Source organism: Panthera onca, chromosome C1 (assembly GCF_046562875.1).
Source record: "Panthera onca isolate mPanOnc1 chromosome C1, mPanOnc1 haplotype 2, whole genome shotgun sequence".
In the NCBI taxonomy this organism is placed as follows: Eukaryota; Metazoa; Chordata; class Mammalia; order Carnivora; family Felidae; genus Panthera; species Panthera onca.
The window spans coordinates 166224633-166249067 of record NC_138346.1 but is presented as its reverse complement, the minus strand read 5'-3'; the positions used below and the strand labels follow the sequence as shown (position 1 = coordinate 166249067).

The window sequence follows — 24435 nt, the reverse complement described above, 5'->3', positions numbered from 1 at the left end:
TGATTACAGCTGCACATACAAAGATGCTTAGCTTTCCTTCTGTTTTGAATGAAGTCTCTGGTTCTACAGGTGCTGGTGGTACAATGTAATACCACAAGCCAATACACACCACAGGCATAAAAAGTACGTGGCATAAATCAATGGGCAAATGGGTTATATGGACCTACCATTTCTGAAAATTAGGCATTTGGTTTGAACAAGACTTTCGGTTAAATAAAAATATTTGAAAAAAAAGTTTAATAAAAAAATGTATTCTCTAGTTGTTTAGGTTAAGGAAATTAAGAAAGGGAGTATAGGAGTAAGATTAGGCACTAACATCACATAATCAGTAAAACCAAGTCTAGGGATACAATCAGATTTTTTTGTCTTCTTTCCCAGCTCTAATCAACTGATTCTGGCTGTCTGAACCACTACCCTGGTGAACAGTCAGAGCTATTCCTGGGCTTTAGCAAGGAAGCATCGTCAAACTACTTGACAATGTCTACAAATGAACACAGGATAACATAAGCACCAATTCATCACCCCTGACCTAATAAGAAGCATGTAATAATTTCAGTGTTCACCTGAGTCTTAGATATAACCATTCTCACTCCAAGGAAAATTTGCTAAGCAGAGTCACCAACTTTATTTGAAATAAAATCCAAAGCACGAATGACATATTTTCTTACATGTTTTGAAACCTTATAAGCTTTGATACTCGTTTACTATAAGGTCTAAAAATAAACAAATCGCTCAGTTTTAGGCTTCATGGTAAATAAGGAAAAGTTGATGAATGACACCATTGTATTTTGAAACTTCTTTCCCCAGAAATCTACTGAGAAAAAAACTGAAACATGTGATCCTAGAAAGTAAACTGTTAGGGAACTGACTAAGGCAGAAGATAATATCAGTAGTGCAAATGATCTCCAAGGTTCCCTCCCTACCTTGGGAAAGCCAGACAAGTTCATGGAGCCAGTGGTCCTGGGTTACCCACCCTATCCTCCGCACTACTGTAACTACTTGCCACCACTTCTGTTCCACCTCCTCCTGGCTCAGACAAGGAATTGGGACCCAGATATCTTCACTACCTTTGCTCACAAGGCTCTACCACCTACATAAAATCTACATATAACTGCAAAACCACACATTCCAGCTTATTAACAGGGTCATTTACTCTTATTTGAAAAAAGGCATATCCTCGAAGGTAACAATGGTTAAAAACATTACTTTGTCAGTCAAACAACATGTATGGCAAAGAGAAAGATCTAGTCATTCATAACTGAAGAATAACTGATCAACCCACTTGTTTGGTATGAGGATGCCAATGCCCAGAAAGCAGAAAGGACATGTGTATGTGGAAAGAATAATTCAGGGTTTGAGAAATCAGCCTGTATGGTCTAGAGTGACCCAGAAAAGATTGGTAACTCTGGACTAAACCAACAGCCTAAAATTCCTCATTATTTAGTCAGCAAAAAGAGACACCTCCACTTTTCCTGTAAAACTCATCTGAGCCATGTAATTTTAACCAGTGGTATAATGAAGACATTATACAATGTACCAGTGCCTACAGTACCAGCCTTGTGAGATCTACAGCAAGGGGTCTGTTCCTCCTTCCCTACATGAGAACACCTAGCAGGGTGTGCTGTCAGAAAGCCAGGCTCCAGCTCCTGTGACTGTGAATCACTGGCTTTGTGCTGCAGACATTCCCTTCTGGAGGCAACAACTAACAAGTTTAAACACAGTCTGTCCTAACTGACACTTTGGAAAGCAATTAGTCAACTGATACTTTATCTACCTTTATCTATGTTAACTAGATATCTTTTATTAACAGTGAGCTGGCTTTTGTAAACATCGTTTTTAAGAAAGAGAATGTTTTAAAATTAGAAGCCATGTTTTCAAAAACCAAATGTTGACTATATTGGTTCCTTGGTTTCTGGTACAGCCAGGACTTTGAGAACCTGAATAAACTTTTTTAAAAAATTACACACACACACAAACACATTCACACACATGTTTGGTTTCTCAGAAAGCTTCCAAGGATTTGCATTATGGGCTCACTAGGTTACGTTGTTCAATTGGATCCTGCCTTTCAATTTTTATGGTAATTTACGTTTTTTCTTCCTTGGCCTTCAATTCTTGCTTAAAGACTGTGTCAGCCCTATCAACCGCTCTGTAGAACTCCTGCCTCCCTGGGGAGCTGACCTTTCAGAGCCCTCTTACTGGATTCCTGTCCTAACACAGGGAACTTTTCTTTCCTTTGCCTTCTAAAGTTAACAGTGAGATTTTGAAAAAAAATAATTTGGATCTGATCTTGCTTTAATTTGCATGCTCGGTCAACAGTCTGCAACCCTGAATAATGAGAACAAATTAATTTGTCCCACCACCCCCAGTTATCTTAAACTTTAGGATTCATCATAGGATAGTCATTATTTATAGAAAAACTTTATCCTTTTCTTACTGTTCCTTTTATAAAATGTAATTTAAGATACATTCACATGGCTCTACAATCAAAAAAATATAAAAAGACAAATAGTGAGAAGTCTCCCTCCCATTCCTGTTCTATACTTATTCTGTTCTCACACACACACTCACACACGAATTGGTGGTTACTTTATTAGTCTTATGTATATTCTTCCAGAGTTTCATTACTTAAATAAGTGAATACAATGTATATATACAATGTTCCCTTTTTCTTATTCAAAATGTAGCATACCATATTCAGTTTTATACTGTGTTTTAACAATTTATCTTGTTGATCTTTTCATAGAATACATACAAAGCTTCCATGCAAAATGGCTCTGGGTCAAGAAAGCCAGGAGTCCAACGGATGAGAGCAAGTTTATAAGCATTGGTATTCAGGAGTCAGGGAGCAGCTGGGCTCATGCCAACCATCAGAACAGCAGCCTAGTCTCCACACTGGCATACCTTCTGCTCCTCAGAAATTCTGTCTCAGCCCAGGAAAGGGCCCTACCTAGAGAGCTAACCACCTCAGTTGATACAACCTACTCAGTTTACACTTCACAAAGCAGGGTAGGGGAGCAGAAGGGCCCTGTCCAAAATCAGACAGTGGTCAAGGACAGAACTGGATGTTGCTTCTGCATTCTGCCCTAAATTCTCTCCATTCTATCCCTTATGTCATAAATTTTAGGGACTTGTCATATCTGCAGAGAAAATTTCAAATTCTTGTATGTAGCCCTTGTCCCAACTTGGAAGGGTGTGACGTGGTGGGGAAAAGCGAGAGTACTAGTAATAGTCAGGAATTCAGGATTCTAGTCCTAGGCCCTCTTTGGGCCCCAGCTTCCTCAACAGTGAAAGAAGAGGCTTGAACTGGATGCTCTCTAAGGTCTCTTCAAAGGCCTCCAATGTCTTTGACTGCCAAAGCCTGAGCATACTGAAGAGGCTGGTCCCCGCAGCTATGCCTGTGCTCATGATGTTTGTTCCACCCGGAATGTACCTTCTGTTTCTCTTCTTCCACATCTTTCAAGACCCACCTTGATTCTCCTGGTAGTCATTTACTCAGAAAATGCTTCTTGTAAAGAAGCTATAGGCCCTCCTACTTCCACCTCAGCACGTAGAACCTGCTCTTACCTCCAACTAGAGGACTCCTTTGGAAGTGCCAAGCAAACTGGCCTCAGTCCATTCAGTTCAATCCCTGCTCAAATGAAACTGAGAAAGATGCTTTCTCTAACTACCTTATCCCAAGCAGCACTTCCCCAATCACTCTCCTCCTTGTTCTATTTCTCCTTGTAGTTTTTATTATACAATTTATGTTTAGTTGATCTCACCCATTGCATTGCAAGCTCCTTTAAGCAGGGACAGGTCCTTTTTTTTTTTTTTTAAATTTAGAATAGCACCTGAGTAAACACTCAGTAAATATTTGTTGAATGAAAGAAATATGATTACTTGTAAAAGATTAAGTAATGATAAGGCCAAGCTTCAGAAACCTCACTTCCAATATTACTCTGAAGGCATTTCTCACATTCAATAGCTTGTTCTGTGAGAAAGCCCTGCATGGAAGCCCCAAACAGGGGTAAACCTATAAGTCAGAGAGGCAGAAATAGCTCTGAGAGATGTAGCCAGACAAACAGTAAGAGATCTTTCTGGAGTCAGACAGATTCTAGTTCTGAACTCTGCCACTTGTGGAACCTTAATTATGTTCTTAACCTCTATAAATCAAATAACAACCTACCTCACAAGTATATAATGAGGATTGAGGAAATTATTTACATGGAAGCATCTTGTCAGGTACGAGGCATCATACCTTATAGGCAAAATCTTCCTAAAGGCCAGAAGTAGCCTCAAATTGTTAATATGGGAACAGCTTTATTTAAAGATAAACTGTTCCAAGGCACCTGGGTGGCTCAGCTGGTTAAGCATCTGACTTTTGATTTCATCTCAGGTCATGATCTCACACTTAGTGAGTTCAAGCCCTGCATTGGGTTCTGCGCTGATGGCACGGAGCCTTTTTGGGATATTCTCTCTCTCTCTCTGCCCTGCTCTCTCTCTTTCCCTCAAAATAAATAAACTTAGAAAAAAAATAAGCTGGCCCACAAAAAAGTGTCCACTCTTAAAAAAAAAAAAAAAAAAAAAAAAAAAAACACGCACATAAATGAATGTCTATGTATACCGTGAAGGAAAAGCACAAGTCTAAAGATACATACTGGAAATGAACCCAACTTACTAGAAAACTCTTATCTGAAATCATGCTACATATGCCCTCTGAAATATGAAACCCTTTTTGCCAGGACTTCAGATGTACAGCCTACTGACTACTATAAAACTGAATCTTCCAATGGAGCAAATAAAACTGCAACCTCTTACAGAACACTATGGGCCTCCTGGATGCGTCAGGTTGTCTGTGGGTGGCTTCTGGACATTGTTTCTGCGCTGGTGAATAAAGGCAAACCCCTCAACCACCTCTCCAAGTTATATCTCTAACAGCAACTCCCAGAACAGGTTAGCCTTATTTGTTGCATTTAGTGGGTAAGAAAACCAAGCCCCGTCTCTTCTAAAAAGCCAATCCTGATATTCAATCCACACCAATTTCTTCCTAACCTAAATATTTATGGTATGACTGACAAGCATGCACTTTGGTGCCAGATCTTATTCCATCTCTATAGCATGCCAGTGTCTTCTTTGTGTAGCAAGGACTAGGTCATATTTCTCACATATTCCCAATGAAGATGCTCAGACATACTCATCTGAATTGAACTTAAAATGAAATTGCAGTGACTTGTCTCATAAGCATACAAGTAATTTAGGCATAGAGTCAAACAGAATTCTTCCTAAGTTTCAAATGTAATTCATAACCTACTAAAAGAACACTCACTACTCATATCACTTATATTTTTACTTTGTAGGCAAAGCTCCATGAGGCACTTTGTCCCCAACAAGGAGACAGAATTGACCCACTTCAATTTTACATCCCAAGATGCCCCCAAAACACTTCTCCCACAGAACCTAGAACAGTTTATTGCTCTGATGTTGGCAGGTCTACTCCCCAAGACAACCGTATGGTCCTCAAAAGCAAGAAAAACACCTAATTCATCTTTTTTCCTTATCACCTGAGCCTAACACCATGAGACACACAGTAACACTTAACTATTTGAGAATGCTAAATGGAGAACATGTGAAGGAGAGAATGTTAAGAAAAAGAGCAGGAGATTCTAAGACTGCCAGCCAGTGTGTCCATGTACACCCCAGTAAACATATTATAAGAATAATATTGGGGCGCCTTGGTGGTTCATTTGGTTAAACATCCAACTTTGGCTCAGGTCATGATCTCATGGCTTGGGGTTCAAGCCCTGTGTTGGGCTCTGTGCTGACAGCTCAGAGCCTGGAGCCTGCTTCGGATTCTGTGTGTGTCTTTCTCTCTTTCTGCCCCTCTCCCACTCACACTCTTTCTCTCTCTCTCAAAAATAAACAAACATTAAAAAAAATGTTTTTAAAGAATAATATTAATTAATAGTAAGAGAACAAACAAACATTTATGTGAAACACAAAACGCTGATAGGGTGTGATTACAGAGCAATAAAATTCAGCTTCCATTAGTTTATCACCCTAACTTGAAAGTATTCAGGTGAACTCTGTCATTCTTAAAAAAAAACATTTCTTCCAAAATAAACCTTTCTTGACCTTTGCCTGGCACTTTTGTTGGAAATAACAAAAAGACTACTCAAATTCTACTCCTTTGCATAAAAAAGAAAAAAACAGTAAGATGAAAATCTAAATTTCATTCTAATATAGTTAGCAAAGCAACTTTTTTCACTATGAGTAAACATTCTCAATCATATAGAAACATTGCAAGTTGACTGTTACTGAACTTTCAAATATGCATGAATTATGTTACAACCTGGCCAATAACTTCTATTTAAATGATCATCACTCTGGAATGAATAAATATCTCCTTTGGTCAATTTTTTCAAGTAACTACAAGCTACTAGTCAAAGTCTCAAATTAATGAGAATTCCATTTTGCCAAGTCTATAGAATACTTAACCACATTAATTCTTCCAACTTTCTCATGTACAGACTGACCTCAAGATTTGGATCCATCTGTGCTGTCATGCCTGGTTACTTTACCTTACATTCTTGCCCCAAAGCTAAAGTGTAAGAGGTATTTCTGTCAAAGTCTTCTAGAGGGAGAGAGAATACTGCGGAAAGACCATGGCCTTTGGAGTTCAGGCCTGGGTTTAAACCCTAACTCTATCCACCAACAGTATAATATTGGGAAAGTTACTTAGTCTCTCTGAGCCCTTATTTCCACATTGGTACAACAGAGATAATTCAAACTTTCTAGAACTGTTCTGGGGACTGCATTGTATTACATATGTAAAGTAACTAACACATAATAGGGACTCAATAAATGTTAGTTTCTCTTCCCACTTTTTCCATAGCCACAAAATACTTCTTCAGCACTCTTTATTAGTCAGATCACCAGCTCCATTTCCTACTTTGGAGTCATTTTTAGGCCTGCTAGCAGCCAGGTCACAGTTCATTAAAACATTTATACATGTTCAAGATGATCTATGCTGTTTTTTTAAAAGAATTCTTGATGAATAAAACAAAGGGCCTTTATAAGCTTTATAAGGTCTTCTACCTTTGACTGAAGAACAATTTTTTAATAGTCTAACTACTTTCAAAACCTTTTCTTTATTTTGGCTGCCACTGATTTGTGAGACTTGTCACCGTCATTAGAGTAAATAACCAATACATTTATTCTGAAGAAACTACTAGCCAGGGGAATCATTAAAAGAAATCTTGTTATAGAAATCTTGGCAAAATTCTAGGTTTCCATTTAGTCTGCAAAATTTTGTAAATTCTAACAAAATGGTATCAATTTTTTTCCTATGAATAGGGGTTTGTTTTAAAGAAATATTCTTGTGTGGATTTATTTTGCTACTCTACTGTGGGTAGCTGTTACCACATAATGCTAAATATCTCCTAAGGAAAAAACCCAGCGTGGGATTTAAACCAGCATGACAATTGTACAACAAAACAGAGAGCTTCTTAGAAATGCCAAATATTTTGTTTAGATTTGAAGAATTCTACTAGTTTAGGATTTTTTGTTTCTCAAGGATAGTCTGCCTCTATTCTTATTTTGTAGTTTAGTAGAAATGTGAAAATTCCCTTCCTCTATCCTTCTGACACATAAGAAGGACACTAGTTGGCATTCACTATTTTTATGTTAACAGTCAAAGCTATTTTGAGCCATTTTAGTACCATCCAATACTCATGCCAAGAAAAAAGGTTAGCATGACATTAGCAAGCTAAAAAATAAACTCTGTTTTTGGTCATTCAATAAGCACATTACTTTTTAACAACCCCACAGTGTATCTTGTGGACACAAATAATAATAAAATTCAAGAACATAAGCCATTAAATCATAATTAGAAAGTCCTACCTTTTGCGCATCTCCTGTAAAATATGCAATGGCCAGAGTGGGCAGAATCATGAACAGTGCATTGTAATAGAGCAGACCATATTTTCCCAGCTCCTAGAATAGTAAATAATTAGGTGTTTCATTTGGTTCTAGAAGACAGATATACAAAACTCTATATAGAATTCCACTACCATTACACACACACACACCCTCCCCCACAATATAGACAGCAAATCAGCCAAGTCGTTAAGTTTTGCAAACGTTAATAACCTAAGCTTTCAAAAGCAAGAAAAAAAGAAAAAAAATCAAACCTATAAGATTTTTAATTTATTTGAAATAAATCCTTTGAGTGCTTAAAACCAGGGAAATAAAAATAACTTCAACTGGCTACCACAAAACAGCAAGCAGGGGAAAGTTTATTTTGAATATACACACCTCTCTCTATATAAACACAGTCCTGAAGCCCTTCCCTTTCCAGAACTGAATTAAAAGTCATCAAGTCAGTCTTGAGCTTTTAGAACCACAGCAAAATGCCATTTAAGAGAGACAGGGGGGCAGATACCGACACACATACTCACACCTAGACCAACACAGACAGACATAACTTGACAGTGAAGTATTTCTGAAAATGGATATGTGAAGTACAATGAAGATTAAGATTATTCTATCTACAACTCCCAAAAGTATGATTTGCTGTGCCCTCAGCTATTGGGCCACATACACCTTTAAACACAGGGAACCTATGAGAACTCTGGGTCCACTTTTCATTCACACACTTCTAAGACATTCAGCTGGAAGCAGTCACCTGAAGAAGCAGGCCAGAGTTTGGGGTGAGGGGAGGAGGGTAAAGGCAAGATGGGGATGAAGTAGTGAGGATGGAGGCATGATATCTGCCTAACTTCTGTGATGAAAGATCACTAACAATGTAAAAAGTCATACTACCTTCTCAAAAGGAGCTTTGGAAAACTGGAAACAAATACTCAACAACAGAAAACCAGTTGATTAGATACAACCAAACAATGAAATATTATGCGACCACTAAAAATGTTAAATAATACTGATTGATAAGTAAACATGTTCATGAAACTGCACTAAGTGAAAAACAGACTAGAAAACATTATATATTATTGCTCTTTTATTTAAAATTTTACACATTTAAACATGTACATACACATGCAAATGCTCACATACTCTTATCCTCCAAAACTGCACTTCTCAGTTGATGGTAGAATTAAGAGAGATTTATCTTTTCTTCCTCTTGCTTATCTACATTTTCTACTACTTCTATTATACTTTCTACTATTTCTAATATGTATTATTTGTGATTTCTTTAAAGTCAGAAATGTTTTAAACTCAATAGTTGCATTCAGGTCTGAAATGCAGCACTAAATCTTAATGTCACGTGACTCATGCTCAAAGGACCATGATTTAAGCATTCCTGAAATTACACGTAATAAAACTTCTGATTTATTAACAGCATCTCAGTGTGGCCATACTGCCTCTCAGATAAACCATATAACTGATTTCTATGGTCACCAAAAGCATCAATGAAAAGATGTGCCTCATTTCTAAGGCAGAAAAAAAAAAAAAAAGCCATAGAACAAACAACCTTTAACAACAGATACCCAGTCAGCCAGCGACATGAGCGTGATCTGGTAAGTAAGGATGCACCCCCCCCCCCCCCACACACACACACCCTATCCAGATAACGGACAAATACCAAATTCTTTTTAATTGTCTTGAATATCTTCTTCCCTGCCTTCTTAAACATAGTACATTGACTAAAATTTAATTGAGGGCATCATCATAAACATGCATTACTGTATTGGGTCCTTATATGATGTTGTGATGTCTTAATGCTGTTTAATCACCGTTTTTGAGTACTTCTATCTTTTATAGTTTTCCTGTTTCTTTCTTTTGTTGTTAGCTGACCTTTTATACCACTGCCTCTCTGCCTCTAACTAGAATTCCATCTTTTAGTATGCTGCTCCCAATCCATGAGGTATGAAAAGCAGATCAATATGCTTAAAAGTTCTAATACAAATGAGTCCTAAGTAATTTTTAAGGGAGGAAATGAAGGACTCTCATGGGAATGAAATAGCAGAAACTCTCTTTGCTTTTGTCCAGGTTCTAGAATATACTCTAGATTGTGCTGTCCAATATAGTAGTTACTAGCCATATGCAGCTATTTCAATTTAATTATATTTAAACTACTAATTCAGTTCCTCAGTTGTACCTCAACAGCCACATGTGGCTGGTAGCTACAGTTAATGGACAGTAGAGATAGAGAATATTTCTAGCAACACAGAAAATTCTATCGGTCAGTACGGTTTTAGACAGCTGAGGCTGATGGACAAATGGAATGTTATTACCGGTACATATTTTCCAAAGCAGCAAATGGGCTGAGAAAAAAACAGAGTAAAACTAAATCTCTAACTGTTCCCTTTTCTCAATTTCAAAAAGATAAAAATTACTTAATAGTAGTAGCTTTCACTAAAATACAATCATCATACAAAGTCATCAAGACAAATAAGTGAAGAATAAGACATAAAAGGTATACTTAAGAAAAAATTGTTGGAAACAATCCACATTGTCCCTATTCTTCAAAGACCTTCAAAATAAACAATCTCTGAGAATAATGAAAACTACTAGGACATTCATTCCATGGCTCTTTCTGAAGAAGGCAAAGCCCCCTGCCAAGACAATACAAACCTGACACTAACACTACTACTGACTAGGTAGGGCATTTGTACTTACAATCTGAACTCCAAAAAATGGTCTGAAGGAGTTTCAGAAATATTGTACATATAATAGGGCAGACTAAAAATTAAGAAAATAAGGTCATCTGACTTAGAAGAGAAAACATGGGTAGGGAAACACAAGATTTAAATATGAGATAAAAAATGTACCACTGTTTAGAAAAAACTATGGTGACAGTATCTCATGTGGGTCCTTATATGGGATACATCATGATAAAAAGGGCAATTCCTTCAAATAACAACCCTATGATGTATACAGCTGAGTTCCACATAGCTTCTTCTTACAATAATGTGAACTTATACCATAATGTAGTAAAAGCAATGTGACTCAAATTCTCTGCTTTATGGCTTGACCTAAAAATAAAATTTAGTATGTATATATTCAAAGTGTATAATAGACCAACAAAAAATATCTTTAAAGCATGCTGCAAGTTAAAAGAGCTGGGTATGTAACGTTCATGTGTACGAGATCTAGGCCAAGGAATCCAGCATTGCTCTTGAGAGAGAATGATACTAATGCTCCCTAAATGCTTTCCCATTATTTGTGGGACAAATATGCAAAGTCCATTCTTGTTCTGCAGCTCCTTTCAACACTCACTCCTCAAATCTGCTTAAGGTCTTCCAGATATTTCCTTCTTGTCCAGTTCACAGCCATGAATATTTATGACACTTTTCTCCAATGAACACCCTTAATTATTTCCCTCTCCCAAAGTCAATATTCACCCAATCCTTTCCAGAAAAGGAATAAGAATAAAATCTAATTGCTAATTAATAACTGAAAAATAAAGTTTTTTATGTGAGCAGCAACATACAGATATTTTACCTTCAGAGATCCCTAGGTCTTTCCCCTCTCTCCTAAGTATTTCTTTATTTTCTGCTTTTTTCCTGACAAATTGACATTACCACTCCTAACAACAGTAAACATCTCTTAAAGATGTAGATTGCTACCTACTTTTGAATCTAATTTCTGTTTTACATATGCGCCATTTGCTGCTGTCAGGACATCATTTATCAGAATGAAAACATATCCTTCCAGGTCAAATGCCAAGTCAGAGCTGTAAAACACAAGCAACACTTTAATAACTTACATTTAAAGAACATGCATGTAATTTTAAGTAGGTCTGAAGTACAATATATGGAAGAACATATTCTTATCTAGGTAAGTGAACATTAGGCATTTTACCAGCTATTAGCATTTCTTGATTCCTGGTTATAGTTTGCAATTTCATGCTCAATAGGGAAGTCTTCAGAAATGAGACATACTAACACCTAAACATAATCATTAGTAATTAATCAATCACATCAGTTAATAGCACACTGCTCTGAAATCAAAGTCAGACAAGATCAAGTAACCAAATTCACCATTATAATACATCTGAAGCAGAAAGAAGGCACTGGAACTCAATTTCAAAGACAAGAAAACCAAAAAGATGAAGCTGTTAACATGTCACTTTTCCAAGGATTCATTCACACAAAAGGCAGGCTGTACAAGTGGTTGGGTCACTGGGTGGAATATCTGAGGTATAGATTATAGTTAGTTCTGAGATCAAGCTACAACAGTGTCTAAGCACATAGTAGGAACTCAAATACTTAAATGACTGCTTTAAAAGCCTATCAGGTATAACTAGCAGGATTAGGGAAATTAAAGTTTTCTATTATTTAGTTGACCACCAGGCACAAGATAAGAACTTAGTAAACTGAACAGAATAATGAAAATCTAAGAAGAGTATGTTTTCATTAAATGTTAGCACCCTAGCTAAAATAGCGGCCCCACATTCCACATTCTGTGATTGTGCAAAACTAGTACATATTTATAGCTAACTAGTACATGGAATGAGACTTCTAAGGAGCTCTATGCCACTGCTATTTTAGGCAGAACTAGCCCATGTACAGTCCCTTTTCCAAACAGCCTGACAACCTTTTAACTTCAGACTCCCTTCCACCCAATCTGTTTCCCAAGTAAAAGGTTCTGATTAGATAAGGCTGGTCCAAATCTGCAGGCCAGGGTTGGCCCTGAGGAACTCCTGTTGTTTGACTCTGTTTGGGGCCCCACCACCTTCAAGGAAATGCTCCAAAGACTAGCAAGGCATCTCTAAAAAGAAAGGTTAAAGGCTCATATACAATTTTTCTTCAAGGAGGTAATATCACCTAATGGGAAAAATAGTTAGCTATATAACAAAATTCTAGTAACTATTCTATCTTAAAAAAAAAAAAAAAGAAAAAAGGAATGCAATTTCACTTGGAAATTTAGGGTAGAATAGAATCTGACTTTAATATTTCCTCCTGCCTATACCACAGGGATGATGAAGGTAAATGAGCTAATCCAAGAAGCGCACTGAATTCCCAGATGGAAAATGTATGCCGGGCAGAATTTGTGTCATTAGCAACCCCACGTATGTATGCCTTGGGCTAAGTAAAATGTAGAAGGCCTCTAGCTATAACTTTAATTTTCTGAGTCTTTGGGCATACATTTTCACCCTACATTTTAAATATTAATTAGCTAATTAATAAATTAATTTATTTTTGAGAAAGAGAGAGAGCATATGTGCACACAGGGTAGGAGCAGAGAACTATGAGACCATGACCTGAAATGACTGAACGACCCAGGTGCTCCTCTTCCTGCATTTTAAAACTTAAACTTAAGAACAATGGAAAAAGCTTCAGTAATTTAACAGAATGTCTAAGTTATAGCATTTGTGATATATCTTAAGTGAGCACAAATAAAGAAATTCTATTATTTATTATTCCACAAGGCAAATAATTCATTATCATCTGCCTTTTCTAAGACACTATTTTCTTTAGCACTATGCAAAGTAAACGAATACCACATGATTTATAAAAGCACACAGGCTCTGGAGTCAGGCACAAATTCAAATTCTGGCTCTGCCATTTACTAGCTGTGTAACCTTAACCAAGTTACTGAACTCAGGTTTCAGTTTCTTCAACTAAAAATAGGAAAATTATACCCATAGCTTTCAGAGTTGTTGTAAAGAATGCATAAATAATATGTGTAAAATGCCAAACATGGCATATGGTATGTGCTCAATAAGTAGAAGAATCAGATTTTGCCAGCCTTGACCTTAATACAGTCAAAAAGATTGAACTCTCTGAAGAGTCTTTTGGATGTTTTTCAAAGACATGATTCTTACTTAGCCTAAAAAAAAAATCTCTTTACTGGTAATTGATTATTATTAATAATTATTGATAATTTCCAATATGTTCTTAATACATTCTTACCTGGCAGCTACAAAGGCTCCAATAATCATCGCAAATACGGTCATCTTAATACCCCAAGAAAAAGTCTTCCTACAAAATAAAACAATTAAAAAATACACACATGTGCCTTTATTCACAAAGACTCAATCTGCAACACAGGCAAAAAAATATATATGTGTGTGTGTGTGTGTGTGTGTGTGTGTGTGTGTGTGTGTTTTCTTTAAAAAAAGCTATAAACAATCATATTTTAAATGCTTCCAAGAAATTGGATATTTCAAAGAACCCCTTTACATGAAGCAAAAAGTTATACAAAAAAGTGTATTCATTTTTTGATTCTTATATTTACCATTATTGAGTTTGCATATTTGTAAATCAGAATTTCTTTAAGTAGAAAAAGGTCACACACACTTGTGGTAAAAGTAGCCAAGACGTGAACACTATTTAAAACCTATACTGATGTTTCTGACCCAGCTTCATCCAGTGGCAACAGTAAGTATAGGAATTCTTAGAAGTGTATCTCATGTTCAGACAGATTCCAACTACAATTCATAATCTTCCCAACTACTGCTCCCATAAACTATCAATTCCTATAGCAAAGGAAGAAAGTTGCTTAAACTTCTCAAAAGACAAAGTTGAGACAAGACAAATAATTTTACTATTTCACATATGCTGGGCCCCTTTTCAAGATAATTAAAAGTTTGTTAAAGACTACATATATTAGAAATCAGCTCACTTGAGTAAAACTCCTTCAGCAAACATTGTAAACAGGATGGAGAACCTTCTCAGAACTGTAAACATTGGCAAGCTGCAAAAAAAAAAAAAAAAAGGAAAAAATATGATTAGGTAAAATAAAGTTTAACAATTTACTTTTTTAACTAAGACTCCCCAAATATCTTAAAATAATGTTAATCTCTTCCTTCTATTATGCTGATTAATTCCATTCCACATTGATTAATCTGTGATTAAACCTTTGTTTCTTTCTAGGATTCTTATTTGAAAGCTGAAAGAATTGCTTTTATAAAACTACTAGAAGTGAGAAATACCAAGCTAACTATAAAAAATGGTAGAGATCATGTATCTATTATCAAAGACTAATAACAGCCACTTTATCTCACTCTACGTTTATACAAATACCCTTAACAGTAACCATGTTAGTCTTCCTTTTTTACTAGACTGACCTTACTTCCCACCCACTCCACTCCCCCTGAACACGTCCAACCCTCCAAAAAGCATCTATGATAATCTACCCACATGAAACACTCCTTGATTGTCCTTTTGTGGAAATACTTTGGTCTTCCTCTAAATTACCACAGCATTTTGCTTGCACTAGTCAAACACATATCCTCTTGTGATATAATTATTTCTGAATATATCTCATCTCACTCCAAAGTGCCTTATACTTAGCTGGCAATAAAAAATAGGCTGAGGATGGATAGATGGATGACAATGGATGAAGAAGAGCAAATTCTATAGAAGCAGCACTTTGTAGCATGTCTGCATTTCTTTCCAAGTGGATAATGAGATGGAAAAGGATGCCCCACCCATGAGAAATCTAACTTCCATGAACCCTCTCCCAGAGATATCATCATGGTTATTCTGTCAGGTTTCTTGGGTCTGGAGAAAGAAGAAATGAAAAACGCTTTGTCTCCCATCCTCAGATTATCTCCCCATTGTTTTACAATCATCTACTATGCCAAAGGTTTACCTTAAGTGGAAGTAGTGAAACCATGGATTTCTGTTAAACGGCTTCCCTATGTGTATAATTTTAGTATCACATACACCCAATACATACTATACTCCTCAAGTGGAGAAGCCAAGAATTGGGAGGTTAGAGGATAATTAAACAGTGTTGTTGTAGAGCAGCGAACTACTGCTTTTTTCTAGAAGTGAATACGCTGCTTCTACAGTGATATGGCCATGGGTGCAATATTTGTATCAGAGTTCCATCTGATGTTATTTTAACTACTTCATGTTAAAAGAAACACTACAAAAGTTCTCATACCACCCTCTGATTTTGCTTGCAGAATTTGCTTAAAATATGATATTTATAAATTGTATTAAAGAATTGAAACCCCAGAAGCCTAACATATACTCTCCACTACTATATAGGTCTGGAAAAATAATGAAAATCTCCTATCACAGCATTTTATAACATTTTAAGACTTCTATTAGCAAAGTGAGGAGGGAAAAAAACCCCAAAGCAAATAAAACTCTTTCTATTCAAACTTAAAGAATTTAAACTAAAATCTTTTTGGTGTAATCTTCATTATTTACTAACAGAAGCTTTCCGGTCCTTTCATTTTCTTCCAAAATCAGAAACAATGTGTTAAATATTTGACATTCAAGTACAGTTTTAAGAATACATTATATTAACCTCACTAGTAAAATAAAGTTATCCATACTTCAGTTTCTTTGTGCTGAACAGTCCCGTGATTTGGTTCCCAAAATATAGTAGAGGTAGTGGAAACGTCTAGAAAATTTAAAAAGGGATAACAAAACTCAATAATAAAGATAGCTAAAACAAGGTCCTTTCAAACAGAAACAGTTTTGTTTATATGATCAAAATCTTTCCACTTAAAACATAAGATTAGAACTCACACACATTTTTGGCCCCCGTGAAGCACCCAAAAAACATTATTCCTGGATAAACAGCACTACTGTGGCAGAGAGAGGGAAGAATGGAGAAGGAAAAAGAAAACAGAAATATGAATATGATCAAAGCACAGGAGACAGTAACATCACCTGCTTTAAAATATAATGGATTAGCCCATGGCAGAAAAAGGAAAGGCATTTCATCTTCACATGGAGTTAAGCACAGGCAGACAGAAAAATAAGAAAACAAACCCAAAGAACAACGAATGCAGGATACACTGGCTGGATTAGATGGATGTAGAAAATGCAAAACAGCTGTCCTCCCGATAAGTGTTCATCGATTAAAACAACACAAGATCTCAGGGGGCTTTTTTCCCTTAATTTTACAAGAGTGTGTAGGCCTTTTTAAAACACATATTACTAAATTTATTCTTACCTTCACTATACCCTCTCTGGGCAATTTCAAGACTGCAATTTTTAAATAGGCGGAGCACTGACAAAAATATATAGGGACTTCTTTTCAGCAAAAAGCACTAGTATTATTATCATTATTGCTATTATTACTATTTTACCTTTCGAGGTACATTTCTGTCAAGGTCAGGAAACTTGACTACTCTGAGCGCCTTTCCCACCCAGAGAACTGCCACTGTGGCCACCATCTGTAAACAGAGAACACAGATTCACTGTTCTACATATAAAGACACACACAGAAGTTCGAACGACATAAACCACGTAATGCTGAAGATTCCAACTAACCTGGCCAAGTCCAACACATAGTGAGGAGGGAAATCTACAAAAAAGGTAGAGAGAGAGAAAAATACGGGGTCAGGAAAACCCAAACGTAGCTCTGTCGATTCAATTTAAATGCATTTTGATACAAACACCAACATCTGCCTTTTATCCAAATGAAAATCTGAGAAAAATCCCTGCTGGTTGTCAGGCAACACCCCTGATTTTGTAGCCTAGGGCGGCCACTTGTCTCATCTTGTCCGATTCCACAATTTCAGTCAGCTGCCTCCAACAGATTTTTCAAGCGGTGAAGAAGACAGACATAGGTGTCTTCAACGGCTTCACATCTTTAAAACAAAAATGCTGCTTCTGCCTCAGGGTCCCAGTGACAGCGTCAGAATCGTCTTAAATGAGCTTGAGGATGCGCACGTCCCCAGAGGCTGTCAGCAAACTCGAGGAACCCTGAAGCCCCGGACCCCGGCCCAGGATGCCGGGAAGGGAAGGCATCCCCTCGCTCTGCTCCCAGCCTGGCATGCAACGGGAGCCAAAAGTCACGAAGCAACTCCGCTCCGTTACTCCGCAGGGCAAGGTCTCCTGGGCGCTGCACAGTAGGCACGGCGGGCGCTTTCCCACCGCGGCGGGTACGCGCGCCGGGCCGTCCGGGGCCCCGCGCCCAGAGCGGGACCCGCACCCCGGCCCATGCGCCAAGCCGGCCCCGCCGCCCGGGCCGCGCGTCCGCCGCCAGCCCTCTCCGGCGCCCGCCCAACTTTGTTCAGCTTCAACTTTGGCAGCGTTAAGTCCAAGGAGCCGGCGCCCCGCCGGAGCCGCGCGCTCCTCCCCACGGCCTCGGCCGCCACCGCCGCCTCGGCCCTACCTGTAATTGGTGAGCACGCTTTTGTTGACCACCACGATCAGGAAGGAGCTCACGCCGTAAAAGCCGGCGGCCAGCAGCTTCAGGAACACCGTCAGCGTTTCGGCCGACGCCATCCCCAACTCCTCCTCATGTCTGTGTGTGGAGGATTTCGCGGGGGCTTCTCCTTTAACCCGGGCATGCTGACGTCTATGAACTTCCGCCATGGCTGCGGCGGCGGCGGCCTGTGAGAGGAGCGGCGGGCGGGCCCGGCGGCAGGGCCGAGCGGCGCGGGGGGCCTGTGGCTGTAGTTCCCGGGGGACTCGCGGAGCCCTGATCGGCGGGCTGTGTCGGCTGCGCGCTCGCCGCCTCGGCTCCCCGCACGGTAGCCGCCCGTCCCCGCCCAGGGGCAGGAACGCTGGGTTTCACACCCTTGGGGACTGGGCTCGGGCATTGTGCAACGCGGGGTCAGAGGGTAGGGGCCGCGCCGGGATTGGTCTGGGTAGGGGTTGGAGAGGGCCTGGAGAAGGGGAGGCGGCGACCCTCAGTCGCGGGCAAAGAAGGAAAGGAAGCCAAAGAGCAACCACTCGGGGACACCTGAGCGCCAGGCGGCAAAGCAAATTCACCGAACGCCGCGGCCGCCCGGCGCCTGCGCGCGAGCCTGCGCTGGGTCTATCAGCGGCCGCGTACCTACAGCTGGGGAGACTGGAGGCAGGGGGAACTGGAAGCCGTATTCTCCAGATAACAGCCGCAACAAAAGTACGGACCATCCTCCCCTCGGTAACAGGTGGCTGGCTGACTTATTCTCAAGGTGTGCGCGTCTAGACCTTGTTCTTTTGGTCTCTCCTGCAGGTCAAAGCCCTTCAAAAGTATCACACGTGGATAAAAGTAAACACCAAGCATTTCATTCTACATTCCCTCGGGCTTCTTACATTTTCTGAACTCAGAAACACCAAACAATACTTTCTTTGCAGATCAAAGGAAAATTTGTTTAAGAAAAATGTACACATATCCAAAAAAGTAGTAAGATAATCAAGCAGCTTATGCGTTGATGACAGAGTAAGGGTTTGGGAGGTGCGTTCCAATTCTGGGATTCCTGCAAATGCCCTCTCACTAGCCATGTGCCAATTAGTTGACCTCTCTGGGCCAGCATCTCCGTATCTCTATGGATGTTAAGCTAGTGCAGAGCTAGTTTTCAGTAAGTGGCAGTCAATTATTACATAACTGAAACAAATCATTATTATCAGCTTCAACAAAGAAATGACATAGCTAATATTAATGTCAGAAAAACAACTTTGAATTATTTTTCTATATATTTCATCTATCTTTTTTATTTCTTTTAGCCCTTACTTTTATTTATTTATTTTTTTAATATATGAAATTTACTGTCAAATTGGTTTCCATACAACACCCAGTGCTCATCCCAAAAGGTGCCCTCCTCAATACCCATCACCCACCCTGCCCTCCCTCCCACCCCCCATCAACCCTCAGTTTGTTCTCAGTTTTTAACAGTCTCTTATGCTTTGGCTCTCTCCCACTCTAGCCTCTTTTTTTTTTTTTTTTTTTTTTTTTTCCTTCCCCTCCCCCATGGGTTTCTGTTATGTTTCTCAGGATCCACATAAGAGTGAAACCATATGGTATCTGTCTTTCTCTGTATGGCTTATTTCACTTAGCATCACACTCTCCAGTTCCATCCATGTTGCTACAAAAGGCCATATTTCATTTTTTCTCATTGCCACGTAGTATTCCATTGTGTATATAAACCACAATTTCTTTATCCATTCATCAGTTGATGGACATTTAGGCTCTTTCCATAATTTGGCTATTGTTGAGAGTGCCGCTATAAACATTGGGGTACAGGTGCCCCTATGCATCAGTACTCCTGTATCCCTTGGGTAAATTCCTAGCAGTGCTATTGCTGGGTCATAGGGTAGGTCTATTTTTAATTTTCTGAGGAACCTCCACACTGCTTTCCAGAGCTAGCCCTTACTTTTAAATTGTGATGAAATACACATAAAATTTACCATCTCAACCTGTTTTATTGTTATGGTAAAATATGCTTAGTATAAAATTCATCATTTTACCACGGGGTGTATAATTCAGTGGCACTAAGTACATTCACATTATTGTGCAACTCTCACCACTACCCATCTCCAGAACTTTTTCATCATCGCTAACTGAAATTATGTAACCACTAAACAGTCTTCCCCATTCCTCCTCACCTCAACCTCTAGTGACCACTATTCTTTCTGTCTTTATGAATCTGACTATTTTAAGTACCTCCTGTAAGTGGAATTATACAGTATTTGTCCTTTTGTGTCTGATATTTCACTTAGCATAATGCTTTCAAGGTTTATCTACTTGTAGCATGTGTCAGAATTTCCTTCCTTTTAAAGGCTGGATAATATTCCATTCTGTGTATATCTTTTGATCCATATCTTTTGAGTTATTCTATGAACTCCTTTGTTTTCTGAATATTCTGAAACACTGGTGCCCAGAATGAAGTTCTTAACATGGCCCACAAGGACTTAGGGGATGTGGCTTCTGCCCACATCTCCAGAGGCACTCCTCACATTTCCCTCCCTAAGCTGCAACTAAATTAAATTATGGCCAGTTCCGTGAAGAAAAATGTGGGTTCCTGTTTCTGAGTCTTTGCTCCCATTATTCTTTCCATCTAGGTTGCTTTCTCTCTCTCTCTCCTCTCCCCAGTCTCCTGAAGAACTCTTACTTTTCCTTTAGTATTTAGCCAAAGCATTACTGCCTCTTTGGGTACCTTCCTTCACACTGTCCCTCCACTACCTCCATAGAATTGATATCTCTCCTTTTGTGCCCCTCGCACCCCATCTTTGTACATCCCCATTATAGAGGCTCTGGAATTACATGTTTGTATGTCAGTCTGTTCCAGCAGACAGTGAACTCCCTAAGGACAAGGACAGGTGGGATACCTAGCACCGTTTAAATGTTTTTGCTAAATGAATAACTTTTTAACAATAAGGAAAAATGGCCATATTTCTTCCCTAATTGCTAGCAGCAGAAGAAAAATAACTAGAAAGTTTTATTTTGGGAACTATCTTCTGTGAAAAAAAATACTATAAAAATAATATCCCTCATAACAAAAGCAAACAAGCAAAATAGACCTGTATTACATAAAAAGTATCTTCCCCTCTTCCTCCCCTACCCACTCTTTAAAGAAAGCAACTGCTAACAGTTTAGAGGTTGTGTTAAGTGCCATGTTCTGTTCACATATGAATACATACATGTACACGGATGTATGTATACACACCCATATCCATACACACAGGTGTATATTTACACATGCATATTTAATACATTTTTTAACATACATAGAACAGAACCAGGTAAGAACACTGATCCTCAAGCCAGACACTGTCTCTGACACTAATTTTGTGACCTTGGGCAAGTTACTTGACAATACTGTGCTCAGTTTCCTTATTCATAAAATGAGGATTTCGCTTAGCACCCACCTCATGGGGTTTTGGTGAGAAATGCGTAACGAAGGTAAAATACTTAGAATATAGTACATACTTCACAAGTGTTTATAATAATAATTACTATTATTATCATTAATACTATTACTATGCAAACTCTGTTTTCACTTAGTATTTTTAAGGATCTTTCTGTGTTAGTAAAGAAATTCTACCCCGAATAGCCAAAGCAATTTTGAAGAAACTAAAGCAGGAGGCATCACAATCCCAGACTTTAGCCTCTACTACAAAGCTGTAATCATCAAGACAGCATGGTATTGGCACAAAAACAGACACATAGACCAATGGAATAGAATAGAAACCCCAGAACTAGACCCACAAAAGTATGGCCAACTAATCTTTGACCAAGCAGGAAAGAATATCCAATGGAAAAAAGTCTCTTTAACAAATGGTGCTGGGAGAACTGGACAACAACATGCAGAAGGTTGAAACTAGACCACTTTCTCACACCATTCACAAAAATAAACTCAAAATGGATAAAGGACCTGAATGTGAGACAGGAAACCATCAAAACCTTAGAGGAAAAGACCTCTCTGACCTCAGCCATAGCAATTTCTTACTTGACACATCTCCAAAGGCAAGGGAATTAAAAGAAAAAATGAACTATTGGGACCTCATGAAGATAAAAAGCTTCTGCACAGCAAAGGAAACAACCAACAAAACTAAAAGGCAACCAACGGAATGGGAAGATATTTGCAAATGACATATCAGACAAAGGGTTAGTATCCAAAATCTATAAAGAGCTCACCAAACTCCACACCCAAAAAACAAATAATCCAGTGAAGAAATGGGCAGAAAACATGAATAGACACTTCTCTAAAGAAGACATCCGGATGGCCAACAGGCACATGAAAAGATGCTCAACGTCGCTCCTCATCAGGGAAATACAAATCAAAACCACACTCATATATCACCTCACAAGAGTGGCCAAAATGAACCTATTAGGAGACTATAGATGCTGGAGAGGATGTGGAGAAATGGGAACCCTCTTGCACTGTTGGTGGGAATGCAAACTGGTGCAGCCACTCTGGAAAACAGTGTGGAGGTTCCTCAAAAAATTAAAAACAGGCCTACCCTATGACCCAGCAATAGCACTGCTAGGAATTTACCCAAGGGCTACAGGAGTGCTGATGCATAGGGGCACTTGTACCCCAATGTTTATAGCAGCACTCTCAACAATAGCCAAATTATGGAAAGAGCCTAAATGTCCATCAACTGATGAATGGATAAAGAAATTGTGGTTTACTCTTATGTGGATCCTGAGAAACATAACAGAAACCCATGGGGGAGGGGAAGGAAAAAAAAAAAAAAAAAAAGAGGTTAGAGTGGGAGAGAGCCAAAGCATAAGAGACTGTTAAAAACTGAGAACAAACTGAGGGTTGATGGGGGGTGGGAGGGCAGGGTGGGTGATGGGTATTGAGGAGGGCACCTTTTGGGATGAGCACTGGGTGTTGTATGGAAACCAATTTGACAGTAAATTTCATATATTAAAAAATAAAAAAAAAAAAAAAGAAAAAAAAAAGAAATTGTGGTTTATATACACAATGGAGTACTACGTGGCAATGAGAAAGAATGAAATACGGCCTTTTGTAGCAACGTGGATGGAACTGGAGAGTGTTATGCTAAGTGAAATAAGCCATACAGAGAAAGACAGACACCATAGGTGTTCACTCTTATGTGAATCCTTAGAAACTTAACAGAAACCCATGGGGGAGGGGAAGGGAAAAAAAAAGAGGTTAGAGTGGGAGAAAGCCAAAGCATAAGAGAGTGTTAAAAACTGAGAACAAACTGAGGGTTGATGGGGGATGGGAGGGAGGGAGGGTGGGTGATGGGTATTGAAGAGGGCATCTTTTTGGATGAGCACTGGGTGTTGCATGGAAACCAATTTGACAATAAATTTCATATATTAAAAAAGAAAAAAAAAGAAATTCTACCTCATTCTTTTTAACAGCTGCTGAAAATTCCATTATAGATGCATCATAATTCATTCATGTAACCTTTCCTATGGGCATTGAGGTTGTTGCCGGCTTTTTGGTTATTAACACTGCAGTCTTTATTATCCTTGTCCATTCAAATTTGTAGAGGTATAAGTTTCTAGATGTTGAATTGTTTAATTACAGGCTATGTTTCTTAAAAGCATTAACAAATGGATCTCCAAAGAGACTGTACCAATTTTACATTCCCGCTAGCACTGTATGAAAATGCACCCCTCTCTTATAAAGTCAGATGGCAGCAATAGAGACCACTGAAAAAGGCCAGATGGTTTGAGTGCTTCCTGGTGGAGGGATGAAATGCCAGGTACAAATTTCTTCAAACAATCAATTGCAATTGATGAAAATTGCAATGAATGAAAGTAAATCTCATAAAAGTATTAATCCAAAAAACTACTGTTGTTTTTCTCAGCATGATTATGTTATTTATTTATTAATAAATATTTGTTAAGACCTACCATAGATAGGCCAAGAACTATACTGGATTTTCTCAACACCAGGAATGCTTTGTAGACCCTCAGTAAAGTGCTGTGAAGTCAAATGGAGTCAAGCATTTGTATCAGGTGCCCATAAAGATAGATGTGCACAATCCAGCTGGGTTTTTATTATAGGTATTTAGACTTTTTGGTACTTTTAGGTATTTCAATTACTTAGACCTATTTTCTAACCTCAGTAATATTAATCACAGAATTATATATGGGAGATTTATATATTATTTATAAAATTGAATAACGGTGGAAGTATCTAAAATTGTATAAGATTGGGAAGACTTGATTTAAATATTTTCATTGATATACAAGTCTACTCTATTTGGAAATGTCAACATTGTACCTTGATACGTTTTATATTTTGCTAGGTGGAACTACTGGCGGAAAAATCTTCTTTATAATTAAAACATGTCTTTTTATCAAAACATTGCTTTACCCATCATG

At 38.4% G+C, this 24435-nt stretch overlaps 1 protein-coding gene across 1 annotated transcript in view; it reads right to left on the bottom strand.

Annotated features, from left to right (window-relative positions):
* SLC35D1 (solute carrier family 35 member D1) overlaps positions 1-19275 on the bottom strand; it is a 54717-nt gene extending 35442 nt beyond the window's left edge. Inside the window, exons 1-8 of the mRNA XM_060625290.3 lie at positions 18031-19275; positions 17184-17217; positions 17000-17086; positions 16238-16305; positions 14569-14640; positions 13857-13925; positions 11572-11674; positions 7882-7974 (exon numbers count right to left, since the gene is read on the bottom strand). Coding sequence (XP_060481273.1) covers positions 7882-7974; positions 11572-11674; positions 13857-13925; positions 14569-14640; positions 16238-16305; positions 17000-17086; positions 17184-17217; positions 18031-18233 — 729 coding nt within the window. The 5' untranslated portion in view covers positions 18234-19275. The remainder of the gene's footprint in view (positions 1-7881; positions 7975-11571; positions 11675-13856; positions 13926-14568; positions 14641-16237; positions 16306-16999; positions 17087-17183; positions 17218-18030) is intronic.
* Between the last annotated feature and the right edge of the window lie 5160 nt (positions 19276-24435).